Raw genomic sequence first — 13,333 nt, 5'->3', positions numbered from 1 at the left:
AAATCACCGGGGCCAGATGGCATACACCCCCGGGTTCTGCATGAACTATGTACCGTGATAGACAGACCGTTATTTTTAATATTTGAAGATTCACTGAGGACTGGTTATGTTCCACAGGACTGGCGCATAGCAAATGTGGTACCAATATACAAAAAAGGATCAAATAGCGATCCTGGAAACTACAGACCCGTGAGTCTAACTGCTGTGGTGGGGAAAATATTTGAGGGGTTTGTTAGAGATGCTATCCTGGAGTATCTCACTGTGCACAACCTTATAACCCAGCGTCAGCATGGGTTTATGAGAGATCGGTCCTGTCAGACTAATCTGATTGGTTTCTACGAGGAGGTAAGTTCAAGACTGGATCTGGGGGACGCTGTGGATGTTGTATATCTGGACTTTTCAAAGGCATTTGACACCGTGCCCCATAAAAGGTTGGTATATAAAATGAGACTGCTGGGAATAGGAGAAAATCTGTGTATTTGGGTAAGTAATTGGCTTAGTGATAGAAAACAGAGGGTCGTCATTAATGGCACATTCTCAGATTGGGTTGAGGTTACTAGTGGAGTGCCACAGGGGTCAGTATTGGGGCCACTTCTTTTTAATATTTTTATTAATGACCTTGTAGTGGGTTTACACAGTCAAATTTCAATTTTTGCAGATGATACTAAGCTGTGTAAAGTAATAAATACTGAGGTTGATAGTTTAGCATTACAGAGGGATTTGTGGAAGCTTGAGGAGTGGGCAGAGAAATGGTTGATGAGATTTAATGTAGATAAATGTAAAGTTATGCACTTGGGCCATGGAAACAAAAAGTATAATTATGTTCTAAACGGTCAATTACTTGGTAAAACTGGAGCTGAAAAGGACTTGGGGATATTGGTGGATGGTAAACTTAATTTTAGTGACCAGAGCCAGGCAGCTGCTGCCAAAGCAAATACAATTATGGGATGTATCAAGAGAGGAATAGATTCTCATGATAAAGACATAGTTGTGCCCTTATACAAATCGCTGGTCAGACCACACATGGAATATTGTGTACAGTTTTGGGCACCAGTGTATAAAAAGGATATAGTAGAGCTGGAACGGGTGCAGAGGAGAGCAACCAGGATTATTAGGGGAATGGGGGGATTAGAATACACTGACAGATTACAAAATTTGGGATTATTCAGTTTAGAAAAAAGACGACTGAGGGGAGACCTCATTACAATGTACAAATACCTAAACGGACAGTACAAGGATCTCTCCAAAGATCTTTTTATACCTAGGCCTGTGACCAGGACAAGGGGACATCCTCTACACCTAGAGGAGAGGCGATTTTGCCATCAACATAGACAAAGGTTCTTTACTGTACGAGCAGTGAGACTATGGAACTCTCTGCCGCAGGAGGTTGTTATGGCGGACTCTATGTACATGTTCAAGAGAAGCCTGGATGACTTTCTGGAGAGCAAAAATATCACGGGCTATGGGGATAAAACATTTATTTAATTCTTAAAGGTTGGACTTGATGGACTTGCGTCTTTTTCCAGCCTTATATACCATGATACTATGATACTATGAATCACTCCAGCCATTTTTCCTGGGGATCGATGGGCTCCTGGCAGTCCCCAATCTTAATAAGAAGTTGATGGCATATTCTAAAGATATTCCATTACTTTTTATAGTGGAAATCCTAAATAGGATTGAACCCCACACACACTTCCCAACCCTGTAAACATTACATCTACTAATTTCATCAAGCAAGTGACTTAGCTTCCTTGCTCCTGCAACTACTTCTTACAATATACAGCAGCTCACTCATTTTTTTTTTTATCTACCCTCATATTGTTAAGGCTGTGATACATTTATTCCTCTCACAAGTGATAACATTTAAATCTTTAAATTTATTTCAGGCCTGAAGACCTTGAAAAGACCACAAAACCGGCCTAAAAACTGGTTAAGTCAAATATCTGACAGAATCTCCTTCAAATCATCTACGATAGTATCAAAGTATCATAGTTTATTGGGTTGAAATGTCCATCACACATCACACATGTCCATCAAGGAAGGGAAGGGATTGGATGAGGAAGGGATTTAGGTGAAACAATTCTATATGACATAACCATTCTTGAAGCTCTCTGCTGTCCCTACTGTGACTTGCGCCTGAGCCAGGCTATTCCACAGATTTATATTTCTTACAGTAAAGAAGCCCTGTCACCACTGGTGATTATACCTTGTTTTCTCCAGACAGAGGCAATGCCCCCTTGTCTTTTGATGTGTCGTCATTAAGAAATTTGCACCTATAAACAGTTCTTATAAATACAAAGTGGTTTGGTCAAAGATGCCCAATTTCCTTCATGTTTTGCTTATTCGTCTGACCTTTCTTCCAGGCAAATATGCTTTCCATGATGGGGTAAGGAAAATATTGCCTCGTTTGCTACTTTGCAAGGTAGCCCCCTTAACACCAAGCCTGACTTTTAAGAAGCCTAATGACATGATGTGGGATAAAAGCCAAAACATCATATATATTCCAAAAGGAACAGATTCCCAAATGCAGACAGCACTGTTCTGATGCCTTTGCATCTCATCTGTACAGTTTAGGAAACTGATTTAGCTGAGTGAGAGGTTTTTGACTAGGGTTAGGAAATAACATAATGGGGCTTTATTACAAGTTAGCTAAAAGAGACAATGCTTTTCTTATCCTATCCGGAAAAAAAGAATTTGCATATTTCCAAGAATCCCCTAGTTGAGCATCAATGGGTGTAAAACTCTAATTGGTAAAGTCTCCATAAGGAGAACTCTTACTTCCTGACCCTAGTCAAAAGCCTCTCACTCACCTAAATCAGTTTCCCTAAACTGTACTGACGAGATGCAAAAACATTGAACATTGAAATGGTTTAGTTGGGAATCTCTTCCTTTTGGAATAGATATAATGCTTGGCTCTAATCTCACATCATGTAATCATGCCATGAGGCCTCTTGAAAGTCATGCTTGACTTTCTTCCAGGCTTCAGGCAAGACTCAACTCCTGAGTGAATCATGTTATAAATGGCATGGTCATCTGCTTATCCCTTTTATCAAGCCCATAGTGTTTTACTTGCGGAAGAAAAATTGCACCTTGTGGTATGGCGCATGAGTTTGCTATAAGGTTCTAGGTAAAGTATACATTGCTGGAATATAAAAAACGAGAACTTGCTTATCATTCAGCTGTTTCTTCCGCTGGTTAATTGTCTTCATCTCTTCCAGGTTTTGTCTCTCCAGCTTGGTGGCAAGAGCGTTAATAGCTTTTATATGTGCATCATCCACAGTCACCTCCTGTAATGTTACCGACAGCAATAACCATTATAATAAAGGACCAAGTGTATTTATCAGTGATTTAGAAATACTGTAGGTGGTTACATATATGTAATTTAAAATATTTCCTGTAATTTTGTAAACAATCTAAAGAGATCTAAAGAAAAAACAATGGAAAAAGAAAGCTAAACATGGAGGCTTTACCCCAGATCCTGCTCCACGGAACTCATTCAACTTCTTTGTGAGCTGCAGACAGTGTTCGTAATCTTTTCCTACATCCCCGACGTTAATCATCACTTCCTAGAGAGCAATTGTATTATAAGTAAAATAAAAGCTAAACAAAATTTATCAAAATTCAAGGACAAAATCACCAGTCATCAGTTACCAACCTTCTCTCTGATCCAAGCCTCCACCTGATCCACCTTTTGCAAAAATTCTAGTAAGTCTCGCTTATCCTCCAGCATTTTGCCCCGTGCAGCTACAGCTTTCTTCAGCTTCTCCCATTCTTCAAGCAGTAACCGATTTTTCTGACGTATATCTACAGATTTAGGATGCTGCTGGGATAACAATGACTTCCCCATCTGTACAAAAAAAGAGGACATTTTTTTTGTGTTACTGATCGGTAAGGTCTAGAGATGAGCGAACACTAAAATGCTCGGGTACTCGTTATTCGAGACGAACTTTTCCCGATGCTCGAGTGCTCGTCTCGAATAACGAACCCCATTGAAGTCAATGGGAGACTCGAGCATTTTTCAAGGGGACCAAGGCTCTGCACAGGGAAGCTTGGCCAAACACCTGGGAACCTCAGAAAAGGATGGAAACACCACGGAAATGGACAGGAAACAGCAGGGGCAGCATGCATGGATGCCTCTGAGGCTGCCTAATCGCACCATTATGCCAAAATTATGGGCAACAGCATGGCCATGACAGAGTGACAGAATGAAGCTAGATAGCATCTAAAACATCCAATAATTGACCCTGACACTATAGGGGACGGCATGCAGAGGCAGCGGCAGCAGGCTAGAGAGTGGCATGGCGACATACCCTAATTGGACTCAGGCTTCAAACCAATGGGTGTCAGAGAGGAACCAAAGGAGGTGAGCAAGAAGCGCTCAAATAATATCGGTACATGATAAAAGTTTGCCAGTATATTTTGTGGATTACACAGCAGGGTGGCGACAAAGTTAACATGGAAGCCATGAAAACAACCCAAAATTCTGCCTGACACAGCTCGTTTGATAAGGGGACCATGTATGCTTACAGTTCATGCCAGTCGCTGCACTGGCTGCCAGTCTCCTTTCGAATACAGTTTAAAATAATAATAACCCTCATCCATAAAGCTCTGTATAATGCTGCACCCCCCTACCTCTCCTCTCTTATCTCAGTCTATCGCCCAACCCGTGCTCTTAGATCCGCCAGTGATCTTAGATTAACCTCTACCCTAGTGCGGACCTCCCACTCGCGTCTCCAAGACTTCTCTAGAGCTGCACCAATTCTATGGAATGCTCTGCCCCGGACTATCAGACTAATACCTAACCTCCAAAGTTTCAAACGTGCTCTTAAAACCCATTTCTTTAGGCAAGCCTATAACACTCATTAACTGCATGAAGTTTTAACTCTTCTACTAACCCGTCCTGTGTCGTCCTCCCATCTGTTATCCAGCAACCAACAGGCACCAGACTTCTCTGCAGTCCCATTCACCCTGGACCTGGTATATAAGATGACGGCTGAGTGGTTCAAGCGACAGCAATTCCATTTATTATATTTTTTTCTATTCCCTAAGAAGAATGGCTTGACCATTAAATATTCTTTTACCTCGTGTTACCCCATCATCTTCATAAACCGTAAGCTCTGGCGAGCAGGGACCTCACTCCTGTTGTTCCATACAAATGTTGTGCTCTGTTACATTACATTTGTATTTGTTTCCTATGATTTGTAAAGCGCTACAGAATATGATGACGCTATATAAATAAAGATTATTATTATTATTATTATGGAGGCAGTGAACTAGTAGTAGATTAAAGGTGCTGCAACTATGTTAGTTGGATCTTGGGATGGAGCTGGCGCTCTGCAGCCAGGCGAGCTTTCGCCAATCCAAGCCCCTGTCTCTAGGCTACTCCCCAAACAGCACTTCTAAGAACCTTTTGTATAAGATCAAGTGTAGTAGCGTTCTTATAAGTTTAGGATATGCCGGGTGAGGGGAATGTAAACAGATGCGCAAGAAGCGCATGATGCGCATGGAGCTGGCGCTCCGCTGCCAGGCGAGCTTTCGCCAATCCAAGCCCCTGTCTCTAGGCTACTCCCCAAACAGCACTTCTAAGAACCTTTTGTATAAGATCAAGTGTAGTAGCGTTCTTATAAGTTTAGGATATGGCGGGTGAGGGGAATGTAAACAGATGCGCAAGAAGCGCATGATGCGCATGGAGCTGGCGCTCCGCTGCCAGGCGAGCTTTCGCCAATCCAAGCCCCTGTCTCTAGGCTACTCCCCAAACAGCACTTCTAAGAACCTTTTGTATAAGATCAAGTGTAGTAGCGTTCTTATAAGTTTAGGATATGGCGGGTGAGGGGAATGTAAACAGATGCGCAAGAAGCGCATGATGCGCATGGAGCTGGCGCTCCGCTGCCAGGCGAGCTTTCGACAATCCAAGCCCCTGTCTCTAGGCTACTCCCCAAACAGCACTTCTAAGAACCTTTTGTATAAGATCAAGTGTAGTAGCGTTCTTATAAGTTTAGGATATGGCGGGTGAGGGGAATGTAAACAGATGCGCAAGAAGCGCATGATGCGCATGGAGCTGGCGCTCCGCTGCCAGGCGAGCTTTCGCCAATCCAAGCCCCTGTCTCTAGGCTACTCCCCAAACAGCACTTCTAAGAACCTTTTGTATAAGATCAAGTGTAGTAGCGTTCTTATAAGTTTAGGATATGGCGGGTGAGGGGAATGTAAACAGATGCGCAAGAAGCGCATGATGCGCATGGAGCTGGCGCTCCGCTGCCAGGCGAGCTTTCGCCAATCCAAGCCCCTGTCTCTAGGCTACTCCCCAAACAGCACTTCTAAGAACCTTTTGTATAAGATCAAGTGTAGTAGCGTTCTTATAAGTTTAGGATATGGCGGGTGAGGGGAATGTAAACAGATGCGCAAGAAGCGCTGAAATAATATCCCTAAATGGTAAAAGTTTGCCAGTATATTTTGTGGATAACACAGCAGGGTGGCGACAAAGTTAACAACTTTGATGTGGAATCCATGAAAACAACCCAAATTTCTGCCTGACACACCTCGTTTGATAAAGGGACGATGTATGGAGGCAGCTATATGGACGACTTTTGGAGGTAGCAATGGAGACAACGTGTGGAGGCTGCTATGGAGACAATTTAATTTGGATAGTGCCTGTATGTGGCAGTCCCAAACATTTTTCAAACCAGAGGAGCAGGTAGGTGGCCCTCCAGTAAAATGGAATAGATTGAGTGCCTGTATGTGGCAGTCCCAAAAATGTTTCAAACCAGAGGAGCAGGTAGGTGGCCCTCCAGTAAAATGGAATAGATTGAGTGCCTGTATGTGGCAGTCCCAAAAATGTTTCAAACCAGAGGAGCAGGTAGGTGGCCCTCCAGTAAAATGGAATAGATTGAGTGCCTGTATGTGGCAGTCCCAAACATTTTTCAAACCAGAGGAGCAGGTAGGTGGCCCTCCAGTAAAATGGAATAGATTGAGTGCCTGTATGTGGCAGTCCCAAAAATGTTTCAAACCAGAGGAGCAGGTAGGTGGCCCTCCAGTAAAATGGAATAGATTGAGTGCCTGTATGTGGCAGTCCCAAACATTTTTCAAACCAGAGGAGCAGGTAGGTGGCCCTCCAGTAAAATGGAATAGATTGAGTGCCTGTATGTGGCAGTCCCAAAAATTTTTCAAACCAGAGGAGCAGGTAGGTGGCCCTCCAGTAAAATGGAATAGATTGAGTGCCTGTATGTGGCAGTCCCAAACATTTTTCAAACCAGAGGAGAAGGTAGGTGGCCCTCCAGTAAAATGGAATAGATTGAGTGCCTGTATGTGGCAGTCCCAAAAATGTTTCAAACCAGAGGAGCAGGTAGGTGGCCCTGCAGTAAAATGGAATAGATTGAGTGCCTGTATGTGGCAGTCCCAAACATTTTTCAAACCAGAGGAGCAGGTAGGTGGCCCTCCAGTAAAATGGAATAGATTGAGTGCCTGTATGTGGCAGTCCCAAAAATGTTTCAAACCAGAGGAGCAGGTAGGTGGCCCTGCAGTAAAATGGAATAGATTGAGTGCCTGTATGTGGCAGTCCCAAACATTTTTCAAACCAGAGGAGCAGGTAGGTGGCCCTCCAGTAAAATGGAATAGATTGAGTGCCTGTATGTGGCAGTCCCAAAAATGTTTCAAACCAGAGGAGCAGGTAGGTGGCCCTCCAGTAAAATGGAATAGATTGAGTGCCTGTATGTGGCAGTCCCAAAAATGTTTCAAACCAGAGGAGCAGGTAGGTGGCCCTGCAGTAAAATGGAATAGATTGAGTGCCTGTATGTGGCGGTCCCAAAAAATTTTCAAACCAGAGGAGCAGGTAGGTGGCCCTCCAGTAAAATGGAATAGATTGAGTGCCTGTATGTGGCAGTCCCAAACATTTTTCAAACCAGAGGAGCAGGTAGGTGGCCCTCCAGTAAAATGGAATAGATTGAGTGCCTGTATGTGGCAGTCCCAAACATTTTTCAAACCAGAGGAGCAGGTAGGTGGCCCTCCAGTAAAATGGAATAGATTGAGTGCCTGTATGTGGCAGTCCCAAAATTTTTTTAAAACAGAGGACCGGGTAGGTGGCCCTCCAGAAAAATGGAATAGATTGAGTGCCTGTATGTGGCACTCACAAAAATTGTTTCAAACAGAGGACCGGGTAGGTGGCCCTCCAGAAAAATTAAATGCATGAAGTACTATAGCAAGAGCCAGTGGGCCCTGTCAAAAAATAGCCATTTTCCTCTGCTTTACTGTACAAAGAGGAGGAGAAGGAGGAAAATGAGGAGGAGGAGGAGTGGATCAATTATTCAGGTTGAGCTTCCTTCACCTGGTGGAGATTGGAAATTCTGAGAAATCCAGCCTTTATTCATTTTAATAAGCGTCAGCCTGTCAGCGCTGTCAGTCGACAGGCGTGTACGCTTATCGGTGATGATGCCACCAGCTGCACTGAAAACCCGCTCGGACAAGACGCTAGCGGCAGGGCAGGCAAGAACCTCCAAGGCGTACAGCGCCAGTTCGTGCCACATGTCCAGCTTTGAAACCCAGTAGTTGTAGGGAGCTGTGTGATCATTTAGGACGATGGTATGGTCAGCTACGTACTCCCTCACCATCTTTCTGTAAAGATCAGCCCTACTCTGCCGAGACTGGGGACAGGTGACAGTGTCTTGCTGGGGTGACATAAAGCTGGCAAAAGCCTTGTAAAGCGTACCCTTGCCAGTGCTGGACAAGCTGCCTGCTCGCCTACTCTCCCTCGCTACTTGTCCCGCAGAACTACGCACTCTGCCGCTAGCGCTGTCAGAAGGGAAATACTGTTTCAGCTTGTGCACCAGGGCCTGCTGGTATTCATGCATTCTCACACTCCTTTCCTCTGCAGGGATGAGAGTGGGAAGATTTTGCTTGTACCGTGGGTCCAGGAGAGTGAATACCCAGTAATCGGTGCTGGAATAAATTCTTTGAACGCGAGGGTCACGGGATAGGCAGCCTAGCATGAAATCTGCCATATGCGCCAGAGTACCAACGCGTAAGAATTCACTCCCCTCACTGGCCTGACTGTCCATTTCCTCCTCCTCCAACTCCTCCAACTCCTCTTCTTCTGCCCATACACGCTGAACAGTGAAGGACTCAACAATGGTCCCCTCTTGTGTCTCGCCAACATTCTCCTCCTCTTCCTCCTCATCCTCCTCCACCTCCACCTCCTCCGATATGCGCTGAGAAACAGACCTGAGGGTGCTTTGGCTATCAACAAGGGAATATTCTTCCCCTGTCTCTTGTGACGAGCGCAAAGCTTCCGACTTCATGCTGACCAGAGAGTTTTTCAACAGGCCAAGCAGCGGGATGGTGAGGCTGATGATGGCGGCATCGCCACTGACCATCTGTGTTGACTCCTCAAAGTTACTCAGCACCTGACAGATATCAGACATCCACGTCCACTCCTCATTGTAGACTTGAGGAAGCTGACTGACCTGACTACCAGTTCTGGTGGAAGTTGACATCTGGCAGTCTACAATCGCTCTGCGCTGCTGGTAAACTCTGGATAACATGGTCAGTGTTGAATTCCACCTCGTGGGCACGTCGCACAACAGTCGGTGAGCGGGCAGTTGGAGGCGGCGCTGCGCTGCCCTGAGAGTGGCAGCATCTGGGCTGGACTTCCTGAAATGCGCACAGATGCGGCGCACCTTCGTGAGCAAATCAGACAGATTGGGGTATGTCTTGAGGAAACGCTGAACTATCAGATTTAACACATGGGCCAGGCATGGCACATGTGTCAGTCTGCCGAGTTGCAGAGCCGCCACCAGGTTACGGCCGTTGTCACACACAACCATTCCCGGCTTGAGGTTCAGCGGTGCCAGCCACAGATCAGTCTGCGCCGTGATGCCCTGTAATAGCTCTTGGGCGGTGTGCCTTTTGTCGCCTAGGCTCAGCAGTTTGAGCACCGCCTGCTGTCGCTTAGCGACGGCACTGCTGCTGTGCCTAGAGCTACCGACTGATGGCGCCGTGCCCACGGATGGTAGTTCGGAGGAGGAGGTGGAGGAGGGGTGGGAGGAGGAGGAGGCATAGTAGGCCTGAAACACCTGGACCGAGGTAGGCCCCGCAATCCTCGGCGTCGGCAGTATATGAGCAGCCCCAGGGTCAGACTCGGTCCCAGCCTCCACCAAGTTAACCCAATGTGCCGTCAGCGATATATAGTGGCCCTGCCCGGCAGCACTCGTCCACGTGTCCGTGGTCAGGTGGACCTTGTCAGAAACGGCGTTGGTCAGGGCACGGATGATGTTGTCTGACACGTGCTGGTGCAGGGCTGGGACGGCACATCGGGAAAAGTAGTGGCGGCTGGGGACCGAATACCGAGGGGCGGCCGCCGCCATGAGGTTGCGAAAGGCCTCGGTCTCTACTAGCCTATAGGGCAGCATCTCCAGGCTAAGCAATCTGGAGATGTGCACATTAAGGGTGGGTTGCACTATATTTGCGTTTCCGCTCCAGCGTCTGGGGTATGGAGAGCTGAACGCTGGTGGATGCTGTGGAGGATCGTGGAGGCGACGATGGGGTTTTTGTGGCAGGGTCCTGGGCAGGGGGCTGACTAGCAGCTGACACAGGGGAAGGAGCAGTGGTGTGCACGGCCGGAGGTGAACGGGCTTGTTGCCACTGAGTGGGGTGTTTAGCATTCATATGCCTGCGCATACTGGTGGTAGTTAAGCTAGTAGTGGTGGAACCCCTGCTGAGCCTGGTTTGGCAAATGTTGCACACCACAGTCCGTCGGTCATCCGGTGTTTCCTTAAAGAACCTCCAGACTTCTGAAGATCTAGCCCTCGCCGCAAGAGCCCTCGCCACGGGAGCTTCACTAGTTGACACATTTGGCGCTGATGCACCAGCTCTGGCCCTGCCTCTCCGTCTGGCCCCACCACTGCCTCTTCCAACCTGTTCTGGTCGAGGACTCTCCTCCGTCTCAGAAGCACTGTGTTCACCCGGCCTCTCAACCCAGCTTGGGTCTGTCACCTCATCATCCTCCGAGCCCTCAGTCTGCTCCCCCCTCGGACTTCCTGCCCTGACAACAACTTCCCCACTGTCTGACAACCGTGTCTCCTCATCGTCGGACACCTCTTTACACACTTCCACTACGTCAAGAAGGTCATCATCATCCACAGACTGTGACTGGTGGAAAACCTGGGCATCGGAAAATTGCTCAGCAGCAACCGGACAAGTGGTTTGTGACTGTGGGAAGGGTCCAGAAAACAGTTCCTCAGAGTATGCCGGTTCAAATGCCAAATTTTCCTGGGAGGGGGCAGACTGGGGGGGAGGAGGCTGAGGTGCAGGAGCTGGAGGAGTGGGGATTTCGGTGACATGGGTGGACTGCGTGGAAGACTGACTGGTGGTGGACAAATTGCTCGAAGCATTGTCAGCAATCCACGACATCACCTGTTCGCACTGTTCTGGCCTCAACAGTGCTCTACCACGAGTCCCAGTAACTTCAGACATGAACCTAGGGAGTGTAGCTCTGCGGCGTTCCCCTGCTCCCTCATCAGCAGGTGGTGTCTCACCCCGCCCAGGACCACGGCCTCTGACCCCTGCAGTAGTTGGACGCCCACGTCCCCGCCCTCGTCCTCTACCCCTAGCCCTCGGGTTAAACATTTTTAAAATGAGAGTTATAACTTTTTTTTTTTTTTAACTTTTTTTGGTTTTTTTTTGTGTTTTTTGTTTTTTTTTGTGTTTTTTGTTTTTTTTGTGTTTTTTGTTTTTTTTTGAGTTTTTAAAACCAAACAATGCTATCCTATTGCTATGGCTATTTTCTAGCCAAGTATCAAAGCACACTACTATGCCAGATGAGATGACACTGAGTTAGTGCCTAATTGAAATCCAACCCCTACTAAATTTTCCCACTTCGGTCTTTGCTATGGATATGTGCGTCACTAAGCGCAGAACACAGCAGTCGCAAGTCTCACTACAAATTGCTCAGAATTGGCTAGTACATGCACTGCAGAAAGTACAGCCACCAGCAGATCAACCAGAAATCAAATATATAGAACGCTACTGTAGGCGTAAGTAAGCTCTTTGTATTCTCCTATGGCTATTTTCTAGCCAAGTATCAAAGCACACTACTATGCCAGATGAGATGACACTGAGTTAGTGCCTAATTGAAATCCAACCCCTACTAAATTTTCCCACTTCGGTCTTTGCTATGGATATGTGCGTCACTAAGCGCAGAACACAGCGGTCGCAAGTCTCACTACAAATTGCTCAGAATTGGCTAGTACATGCACTGCAGAAAGTACAGCCACCAGCAGATCCACCAGAAATCAAATATATAGAACGCTACTGTAGGCGTAAGTAAGCTCTTTGTATTCTCCTATGGCTATTTTCTAGCCAAGTATCAAAGCACACTACTATGCCAGATGAGATGACACTGAGTTAGTGCCTAATTGAAATCCAACCCCTACTAAATTTTCCCACTTCGGTCTTTGCTATGGATATGTGCGTCACTAAGCGCAGAACACAGCAGTCGCAAGTCTCACTACAAATTGCTCAGAATTGGCTAGTACATGCACTGCAGAAAGTACAGCCACCAGCAGATCAACCAGAAATCAAATATATAGAACGCTACTGTAGGCGTAAGTAAGCTCTTTGTATTCTCCTATGGCTATTTTCTAGCCAAGTATCAAAGCACACTACTATGCCAGATGAGATGACACTGAGTTAGTGCCTAATTGAAATCCAACCCCTACTAAATTTTCCCACTTCGGTCTTTGCTATGGATATGTGCGTCACTAAGCGCAGAACACAGCGGTCGCAAGTCTCACTACAAATTGCTCAGAATTGGCTAGTACATGCACTGCAGAAAGTACAGCCACCAGCAGATCAACCAGAAATCAAATATATAGAACGCTACTGTAGGCGTAAGTAAGCTCTTTGTATTCTCCTATGGCTATTTTCTAGCCAAGTATCAAAGCACACTACTATGCCAGATGAGATGACACTGAGTTAGTGCCTAATTGAAATCCAACCCCTACTAAATTTTCCCACTTCGGTCTTTGCTATGGATATGTGCGTCACTAAGCGCAGAACACAGCGGTCGCAAGTCTCACTACAAATTGCTCAGAATTGGCTAGTACATGCACTGCAGAAAGTACAGCCACCAGCAGATCAACCAGAAATCAAATATATAGAACGCTACTGTAGGCGTAAGTAAGCTCTTTGTATTCTCCTATGGCTATTTTCTAGCCAAGTATCAAAGCACACTACTATGCCAGATGAGATGACACTGAGTTAGTGCCTAATTGAAATCCAACCCCTACTAAATTTTACCACTTCGGTCTTTGCTATGGATATGTGCGTCACTAAGCGCAGAACA

General features: G+C 46.2%; 1 protein-coding gene across 4 annotated transcripts in view; it reads right to left on the bottom strand.

The window, feature by feature from the left end:
- The window catches only part of SPTBN5 (spectrin beta, non-erythrocytic 5), a 236,894-nt gene that overhangs the window by 97,999 nt on the left and 125,562 nt on the right, over window positions 1-13,333 (bottom strand). For all 4 annotated transcript variants that reach the window (XM_072115674.1, XM_072115671.1, XM_072115673.1 and 1 more), the window contains 3 exons: window positions 3,659-3,850; window positions 3,474-3,569; window positions 3,172-3,290 (listed from right to left, as the gene is read on the bottom strand). In XM_072115674.1, coding sequence (XP_071971775.1) covers window positions 3,172-3,290; window positions 3,474-3,569; window positions 3,659-3,850 — 407 coding nt within the window. The remainder of the gene's footprint in view (window positions 1-3,171; window positions 3,291-3,473; window positions 3,570-3,658; window positions 3,851-13,333) is intronic.

The sequence above is a fragment of the Engystomops pustulosus genome, chromosome 7, assembly GCF_040894005.1.
Source record: "Engystomops pustulosus chromosome 7, aEngPut4.maternal, whole genome shotgun sequence".
NCBI lineage: Eukaryota > Metazoa > Chordata > Amphibia > Anura > Leptodactylidae > Engystomops > Engystomops pustulosus.
Note: the sequence above shows the minus strand (reverse complement) of the source record. Positions and strands in the feature narration are given on the sequence as shown.